This window comes from Sorex fumeus, unplaced genomic scaffold (assembly GCF_029834395.1).
Source record: "Sorex fumeus unplaced genomic scaffold, SorFum_2.1 ptg000047l, whole genome shotgun sequence".
Lineage (NCBI taxonomy): Eukaryota > Metazoa > Chordata > Mammalia > Eulipotyphla > Soricidae > Sorex > Sorex fumeus.
In genome coordinates this window covers 36,488,172-36,497,744 of record NW_026606104.1, presented here as the reverse complement: position 1 = coordinate 36,497,744, position 9,573 = coordinate 36,488,172, and the positions used below count along the sequence as shown (strand labels likewise).

The 9,573-nt window shown below is 50.1% G+C and overlaps 1 protein-coding gene and 1 pseudogene across 9 annotated transcripts in view; one reads left to right on the top strand and one right to left on the bottom strand.

Moving 5' to 3' along the window:
• Window positions 1–2,724: 2,724 nt before the first annotated feature.
• LOC130031559 (COP9 signalosome complex subunit 4-like) lies at window positions 2,725–3,368 on the bottom strand (annotated as a pseudogene).
• Window positions 3,369–6,682: 3,314 nt separating this feature from the next.
• Window positions 6,683–9,573, top strand: part of UBR4 (ubiquitin protein ligase E3 component n-recognin 4) — a 134,771-nt gene continuing 131,880 nt past the window's right edge. For all 9 annotated transcript variants that reach the window (XM_056122722.1, XM_056122730.1, XM_056122724.1 and 6 more), the window contains exon 1: window positions 6,683–6,905. In XM_056122722.1, the coding sequence (XP_055978697.1) occupies window positions 6,736–6,905 (170 nt within the window). In that variant the 5' untranslated portion in view covers window positions 6,683–6,735. The remainder of the gene's footprint in view (window positions 6,906–9,573) is intronic.

Below are 9,573 nucleotides of genomic sequence, written 5' to 3'. Positions count from 1 at the left end.
CTGCATGCTGCCATCTTAACTATTGCGTTGTTGCCTGTCCTGCTTACGCAGCCCAGAAAACCAGCCAGACCCTGGTGTGCATTTCTCAGTGTGCCAGAACTGCAGTGGATAGGCCTAATGGGAGGCAAGTATCTGCGTGTTCCTCACCCCCCTCCCCCCAACCCTACCCTCGCTTTTTAAAAAAACTTTATTGAATATCCATGAGATAGACCATTACAAAGCTGTTCATGATTGGGTTTCGGTCACACGATGACCCAACACCCATCCTCCATCAGTGCACACCTCCCACCACCAAAGTCCCCCATCTCCCTTCTACTATACCCCAACACTGCCCCACTCCCCAGCCTGCAGGCACTTCTCCTCCTTTTGTCCATTATGGTTTGCAGTACAGGTACTAAGTGTTTGTTCAGGGCAGGTACTCAGAGGTCATGTTTGTTCGAGAAGGTAAGGCCAGAGCTTTTTTATCTGGGTGGCAGCTTTGGGGTGTGGCTATGACTGCTCAGGCTTCTGGAAGTATAGGGCAGTGAGGGAGATAGCCCATCCCAACCCTGAGAAAGCTTGGAGATTTCAGTCACAACCCACATTCTCAAATTTTCAGCAGATACTTCTTGGTGAGATCCATCCTGAGATGATGGAGTCTGGCCAGGGGCATGGCAGCAATTTTGGTCTATCAGGAAGCCTGAAGGCACCAACAGGCTGCTGAGCACTCGCCCTGCGAGTACAGGTTGACCTGCTTGCGGCACCGCACCCTCTGTATGAGTTTTTTTCTGAAAACATAAGAGGATAAAATAGTAATATAATTGCACCTTTTTATAACTGCTGATTTAATATCTCACGTAGAAGAGCTTAATCCCTAATTCCCCTATCCCTAACACAAAGATGCACCAGCTAATACACAGGCACCCTTTCAGCATCCTAAAGTCTGTGACTAATAAATAACAGAACAACAGACCCTATCACTGATTAAGTACCCAAACAAACATGATGTTTCTGAAAACCAGAAATTCCTGTTAGCAGTCCTCCAATGTTATTTTTGCTTAGAGTCTGCCACTCTAAATTGCAAGTTGTCTATTTTTCTTCTCTCCATGGAATCGTCGTGGGCCTTGACTACATTTATGTCTGCTGGAGGTTCTCCTTTGGCCCCATGGCCCTTGTCAGGCTCTCTGATTTTATATTACTTTTGGGTACATGGGCCAAACTGCCATGGCAGTACTTAAGAGCTTGGACTTCTGGCTCTGTTCAGGGATCACTCCTGGTGGTGTGCAAGGTAGCTGCCTAACTCCTGGACTAATCCTCCAGCTTCCTCATTTTTTTGTTTTTTGGGCCATATCTGGTAATGCTGGAGCGATAGCACAGCGGGTAGGGCGTTTGCCTTACAAGCGGCCAACATGGCCGACCCGTGTTCGATTCCTCCGTCCCTCTCGGAGAGCCCGGCAAGCTACCGAGAGTATTCGATATGCCAGACACAGTAACAACAAAGTCTCCAATGGAGACGTTACTGGGCCCGCTCGAGCAAATCGACTCGAGCAATCTGGTAATGCTCAGGGCTTACTCTTGACTATGTGCTCAGGGATCATGCCTGGTGGTTCTCAGCGGACCATATGGGATGCTGGGGATCAAAGCTAGGGTGGCTAGATGCATGGAAAATGCCCCACTATCACTCTGGTCCCTCCTCCATTTTTAATTACTATTCTTATTGAGTCTGGGGAGAGTAGAATGGGTAAGGCATTTTCCTTGCATGAAGCAGACTTGAGTCCCCATGCATAGAACCAGGAGGAGCCCCTATCACCTCCAGATATGGCCTAAAATTTCTATGACCCTCCCAAAGGCATTCTTTCATTTAACAAATCTGAATAAATATAAGGTATATTACTATGGCTTTTACCTTATAGGTATAAGATGTAATTACTTTGATACACTTAGATGTTAGGACTGCTGTCCTAATGAAGTTTCCCACATTACACATTATAGTATCATTCACTGAGCTTTAATCTCTGTGGTTTATTTACTACTTACAGTAAGCTTGAACCTTTGAGTAATATTCTTATTTTCCCATCCACTAATAACCATTTTTCACAGGTTTGATTGGTTTTATCTGAAGCATCTAAGTGGAGATCATACCAAAGCTGTCTTTCTGTTCTGATCGACATCACTTAGGGTAATGGGTTCAAGGTCCGTCCATGTCATCACACATGACAGGATATCCTTGTCATGGCTGAGTCACATACTGAGTGACATAATAAAAATGCTTGGTGTACATGTATATCATGGACTTTCCAATCTTTTCATCTGTTGTTACTATCTGGATTGTTTCCCATCTTGAATTTTTTTTTTTTTTTGGAGGGGGCATCACACCCAGTTATACTCAGGGCTCACTCCTGGTTCTGCTCTCAGGAATTACTGAGAAACCATATGGGATGCTGGGGATGGAACCTGGGTTGGCTGTGTGCAAAGCACACACCCATTGTACTATCACTCCAGGTCCCTATCTTGGCTGTTGCGAGTAGTGCAGTCATAAACATGAGTGTGCAGATAGCTCATTGGGAGAGTTAGTTTAAGGGTTAAGGCACTTGCTTCCTTGAATGCTGCTAACCTCAGTTTAAATCCTGGCACTGGATAGTCCCCTGAGTACTGCCATGAGAGATTTCTGAGCACAGAGCCAGAAGTAACCCCTGGGCATCACTATGTGATCCCAAAACCAAACATAAATATAAAAGTCTATTTTTAGTTTCTCTGTGTGTATACCCTATAATCAAGAACACGTGCATAGCATACCTTATAATGTATCTGTAACTGTTCGTTGATGGGTTCGTTCTGGAGCAATGATGCTCGGTTTATATATAAGCCTCGGCCTGGACTGGGTCATCATCCTCCAGGTATAGCCTCGCAATTTTCAGGTAAGTCTTCAGCTTGTAATCCACATTGTACTGCTCTACTTTTATCCTGTTTCCACTGGAATTCCCATCAATACTTGAGCTGTATTTCTCCAGTCTTCTTCCTTCTCATATATAGTTGCAAAATGCTGTCTTATGGAAGCAACCTGCTCCTCAAAGGAAATGACTCTGGGCTGGATCTTTTCCAAGGTGAAATGATAAATGTCTTTGGTGGTGCCATCAGGCAGGTTAGGGACATGTGCACAGAAATCAGTCAGCAGCTGCCAAGAGATCACCAGGCTGACATTTTCATTCACCATTGCGTCCACAAAAGCTTTCAAAGCTTCTAGTTGCTCTGCCCCAGATAACTGAGTGGCTTTTTCCAAGATCTGATGGTACTTGCCCGCCAGGTCCTTTTGAGAACCTCTGGAATTCATGAGCTGGGCCAAGTCCTGGCGCACGGTGGCCACCATCTTTCTTCTAGCTTGGTCTGGGCCTCGCACGATCTGAACAGGGCTGGAGTGATAGCACAGTGGGTAGGGCGTTTGCCTTGCACATGGCTGACCCAGGTTCGATTCCTCCGTCCTTCTCAGAGCCTGGCAAGCTACCAAGAGTATCTCGCCCGCACGGCAGAACCTGGCAAGCTCCCCATGGCATATTCGATATGCCAAAAATATAGTTACTATATATAATAGTAACGTCTCACAATGTAGACGTTGCTGGTGCCCGCTCGAGCAAATCGATCAACAACAGGAGGACAGTGCTATAGTGCTGTGTATACCCAGAAGTTGAACTGCAGGATTATATAGTTGAGCTTTTTTAGAAAAATAAGCTGATTTTTCTTTTTTCTCAACAGCCTCACCAGCACTGTTGCTTTTTGGATGATGGATTCATTTTAGCCAGAAGATGCCATTCCTTCTCCCTGGCTTTAATGATTGCTAAACTGAGGGCTGGAGCAATAGAACAGCAAAGAGAGTGCTTGTTTTGCCTGTGGCTGACCCAGGTTTGATTCTTAGCACCATATGTGATCCCCAAACCCTGCCAGGAATGATCCCTGAGTGCAGAGTTAGGAGTAAGCCCTGAACACCGCCCTAAAAACAAACAAACAAAAAAAGAGAACAAAATTTTTATTCCTGCATCTTCTCAGTTGTTTTTTTCATTATATTTGCCCTTTTCTTTTCCTACTCAGATTTGGCTTTGCATTCCAGGATCTTTTTGTGGTCTTCAGTTTTAGTCTAGTGATCATCACCTTACTAGGTGAATACCTACATGGACAGCTGTGCCATTGACTTTTTCCTGCTGGACTCATTCAATGTAGATGACAAATTTCTATCTCTCTCTATATATATCTCATAATATATCTTTATATTATGTACAGCGGTAGGGCATTTGCCTTACAAGCAGCCAACATGGCCGACCAGAGTTCGATTCCTCCGCCCCTCTCGGAGAGCCCGACAAGCTACCAAGCTACCGAGAGTATCTCGCCCACATGGCAGAGCCTGGCAAGCTACCCATGACGTATTCGATATGCCAAACATATAAGTCTCATGATGGAGACGTTACTGGGCCCACTCGAGCAAATCGATGAACAACGGGAGGACTGTGACCGTGACCATGATTATGTACCATAATATAAAGCCTGGAAGTATTGTGTGCCCAGGCTTGCGTGAAGATAAAGAACATTTCCAGCTCTTAGCACATCACATGCTTCCTCCTACTCTTGCATCTTCACTTGATCTTCATTCAGCTATTTAGCATTTTTCACTGTTTCCTGTTACATGACTATATATCATAACAGTTTGTGTGAAAGAGGCAGAACACATCCATGAACGTGACTTCTGAGATTAAGAATGTACCTCACTCGTCTTTTAAAGTTAATTTTTGGCTTTGGGCCATTCCTGGCAATGCTAAGGGATTATTCCTGACTCGCATTCAGGGATCACTCTTGGCTGTGCTTGGGGGACCATATGGGATGCTGGGGGAATCTGGGTTAGCTACATGCAAGGCAAGTGCCCTACCCGCTGTGTTATGGTTCTAGGTGCTGTGAAGTTGATTTGATAGGTTTTTTTCCAAACTCCCATTTGGAGTTTTCTATGTTATAAAAGATAAAAGATATAAAGATAAAAGATATAAAAGATAAAAGCCCAATGCTAGTGTTGTAGGTGGGAGAGATGATTCCTACCAAAAGTGAGTTCCCCAGGATACTATTGAATTTTCTTATGGTTCATCTGATTCCTGGTTCTCTTGCCAATTGCTGCAGGTGACTTGGATGAAGTGAGGAAAAATGAAGGTAGCTTTGAGAGAAGAGTGCTTCCACTTTCTGCTCTATCCACATGGGTTATCTGAACAAGTGCCTGGGTTGGTTAGTGCTGGTAAAATCTGCTCTGAGCATCTATGAACATCTATACAGCATGAACACAAATGGTCCACCAGCCTCAGGAGGCAGCTGTTACACTGTACCGGGAATCCACTGGATGTGCATGGCACAGGAATAGGTTTTTATCCCCTGGTTCTCTTGGAACTGTGGACTCAGGCTGGAGGGAGGAAAGTCAACCCGACTCTTGCCTCTTGCCCACGAGGCTTTTCGGGATGGCCAACTTTCCTCGTAGAAAAGAATTCTAGGAGGAGCCAAATAGTGAGGTAAAAGTTTTATTTAGAAAAATGTGAGGAGAGAGAGAGAGAGAGAGAGAGAGAGAGAGAGAGAGAGAGAGACCGAGCGAGCCAGCGAGCATATTGCTGGTTGTGATTTGGGCAGCAGAGAAGGTATCCGTTATCAGTTTTAAAATCATTTGGGATTAGAAAGGAATCAGTGTTTTAGTTAGTAGCTCATAAACATTTTGGGGCTGGTGAGATGGCTCTAAGAGCTGAGTGCAAGCTTTGTGTCAAGGGAGTCTGAGTTCCATCTCTAGTACTGCATTATCCATCCCCCTAGTACAGAGCATTGAGTAGTCCAGCCCCACTGGGCTCTCTCACCTTGAGATGCACGCTCTTACTCCTACCCTCGGATCACTTTCTTAGCGGAGGTCTCGATTTTACCCCTTGCGAATAAAAGCTCAAAATTCTTCCTTCCTTGGCGACAAAACAGGGAAAAAAAAAGGGACGTCACGCGGCAAGTCGCGAAGAGGCGTGCAGACGCAAATGGGAACTAAGAGGAGGGTCATCAAAACCGAAGCGGGCTTGGCCTGAATCGAGTCTCAGCCCGACGGTCACGCGGTGCGCGCAGGGGGCCCGCGTCCGTGCCGTCCCCGCAAGGCTCTCGAGCACCACCCGGTACCACTGCCTCGGCACCCGGCCAGCAGCAGCGAGTGCCCCCAGCCCCCATAAAAAACAAAGCGAAGGCCTGGGGATGGACGGCGGCGGCCGACTACTGCAGGCGCCAGGGAGGAAGCGCATGGGGTCAGCCCGGTAACATCTCTCCTCTTCTTGCTCTCGTAGCAGTCTCGGACGGATGCCCTTCTGCCTGCCGACGCCGCTGCCGCCGCCGGCCCGGTCTTACCAAGCGAACCCGGATCCCCAGCCCAGCTCGCCCCGGAGCACAGGGGGTCGCTTCCAACTTCCGGATGGACGCCATCGTGCGCAGGCGCGGCGCCTAAGCTCGGCCCCGCCCTCCGCCCCGCCCCGCGCAGGCGCAGCTCCGCCCACCGCCGCCGCCGCCGCCGCCGCTGCTGCTGCCGCCGCCGCCGCCACCGCCGCCGCTCCCCGGGGCGGGAGTCGAGGAGAGCCGGGTCCGCGCGTCGCGCGCTTTCTACGTTGCCGGCGTCGCGTAGTGTGACGCCGCGCCCGCGTCACTTCCGCCCCTCCCGGGAGGCGGCGCTGGGCCGGTGGCAAGCCCCCGGAGGGAGCCGCAGTAGTACGACGGAAGATGGCGACGAGCGGCGGCCAAGCGGCGGCGGCGGCGGCGCCCGGGGCCCCGGCGACGGAGGCGGACAGCAGCCCGGGCTGGGAGGTGGCGGTGCGGCCCCTGCTCTCGGCGTCCTACTCCGCCTTCGAGATGAAGGAGCTGCCGCAGCTGGTGGCCTCAGTCATCGAGAGGTACCGGGCGGCGGCTCCCGTCGGGGCGGGCGGCGGGAGGAGCGAGGTGGGGGGCTGGTCGCCGCGGGGCTCCGGAGACCCCCGGCCCTGGGCGAGGGGGCCCCCCGCGGGGAGCCAGCCGGCCGGGCTCCCTCCTTCCCGCCTCTCCGCGGGCACCGCCCGTGCCTCAGTTTCCCCGCCGGGACTCCCCCCCCCCGCCCCCCACACACACCGGGAGGGCGCGGTCCCGGGAGGGCGTGGCCGGGCGCCCGCGGGAGGCCGCCGGGAGAAGGGCCTGCGGGGCCGCCCCCGGGGGTAAGGTCAGCGCTCCGATGAGTTTGCATTTCTCGCCCGCACGCGGCGGCCCGGCCCGGCGCGACCTGGCGCCCGGCCCTCGGCGGGAGCCGCGGCCGCACAATTTAGTAACGGTCCCCCGGCGGGGCCGTGGGCACGGCGGGCACGTGCGGGGGCCGGGCGGGACGGCGCCGGGCACCGCGGCCGCCCCTCCGCGCACGCCGCCGCTGCACGGGGCTCCGGGGAGGGGGCTTGCAGCGTCCTCGGCCGCGGGGGCTTTTCTTTCCTCCCTCCCTGGAAGAGTGGCGGGGCCGCTTCCGTCGTCGTCTTTCTCTCTCTCTCTCTCTCAAAGCTCTGCAGACTGTTCCTAACGGGAACGTTTTGGGGGTTGCTGGCCCTGAGTGCTGCCTGGGACGGCGGGTGAGGGTTTGTATTTCCAGACTCGGGTCCCAGGAAGGCGGTGCCGTACTCAGTGCAAGTCTTTCATGAGTTTAATGGTCGACTTGCTTTTTTTTTTTTTAAGTTCTGACTTTCATTATTTTTCTTCCCCTCCTCTTCTCTCTCCCCTCCTCCCCTCCCGTTTTCTGGTCAGATTTCTGATGATCAGTTTCTTGCCAGTTGAGTCATTTTAGCACGGGACCAAAAAATGTATACTAATTGTTATCTGGAGGGCTAGAAATCGTTACTTATTACTCCAGGGAGGCCCACGGGTCGACCTTGGGCTTAATGTGCTTATTGTTAGGAGTGTTAACGCTTTGGATGCATTTCGGGTGGGGCTCGCACCCAGCACTGGGGGGGGGGGGGGCCCTGCTCCCAGCTGCTCTCTGTGCAGGGGGTTTCTCTCTGTGTGGTTCTGCTGGGGACCTTCTAGCATGCGGTGCGGGGTTGCTTGCTTCTGTGTGCAGAGCATATATGCTCTAACTCTTTGTTCTGTCTCCCCACTCCTGGATGCACTTTAAAAAAACAATAAGATTGTAGAGTCCAGAGATAGAGAGTAAGGGGTGGTTCAAGGCACTTGTGCATGTGACTGACCCCAGTTCCGTTCCCAGCACCCCACATGATCCCCTGAATCACTGCCAGGGAGCCAAGGGGAAGCCCTGAGCCCATCAGGTGTAATTCGCCAGAACTCCAACAAGACAAAAATTGTCACAGAAGGGCATGCTAACTTTACAGTTAACTTTACAGGTGCATTTTCTCCCACGCCCCCCACCACCTTTTTATTAAAAAATTGAGGTACCATGATTTAAGTACTCTTAATGGTAGTTTCTTGCATATATTATTCCAACACCACCCCCACCTCAGTACCTGCTTTCCTCCACTGTGCCCCAGGGACCCTTCCATTCCCTCCCTACCAGGTAAACTTAATTCTCTAAACCAACGTGTCTGAAAATGCTCACCATTTGTCATTCTTTTACTGTGTGTATCTTTTCGTTTGTTTTGGGGATCACACCCAGCTGTGTTCAGGATTTACTCATGACTCTGCTCTCAGGGATCAATCCTGACTAGGCTCAGGGGACCATGTGGGGTGCTGGGGGTTGAACCCGAGACACCTGGGTGCAGGGCATCCGCCCTCCCCATTGTACCATCTCTGACCCCTACTGTTTCTTTACGTCCCAGATATGAGAGTGATCATTCTGTATATGTTGCTCTTGATTGACTAAACTCAGCATGATACCCATCTACAGTTTCATCCACATAGATGAATTTTTCTAAGTTAAATTAGGACAAAATTGTTCTGAAGGTATTAATAGTATCAGAGCTTGCTCTCAAATTAGTGTTTTATAAAACAGAAGCCAGGGTTCTTGAATGCAGAGCCTGCATTCAGCCCTTTGAGCTGACTCTCCTGCCCTTTCTTTTATGTTTGGATAGACATTAGTGGGAGTAACTTGATCTATTGACACCCTTCCATACAACTATTTGCCTTTACACTATAATTAATTTGCACCCATTAGTTGGCTGAGATCGATTGTAGTATTGTTACCAAAATTTTAATTTACAGCAGTTAAGAGGCTGTCTCCAACCTGTTGTAGGAATCTCTAACCCGTTGTATGAGCCCAAACCAAGTATATTGCATTGAGGTTTGAATTTTGAGCTTATGTCCCTCCTGCATCCTATAATAGCCAAGATTATCAAGAGTTGCCTGATTCTAGACACTAGTAAGACCTCTTCAGGATTTAGAAAAGTTCAAACTGAGTTGTTCAGTAACCAACTTTTATTGCAAGGCAGGAGTCTCGAGATCTCTGTTTTTTGTTTCCCCTCTGCTGTTTAACTTTGGGACTCTAAAATGTGTCCTCTTTAGGCTCTGTAGCACTGCATCACTGTCCTCCCATTGTTCATCGATTTGCTCAAGCGGGCCCAGTAACGTCTCCATTTTGAGACTTGTTACTGTGTTTGG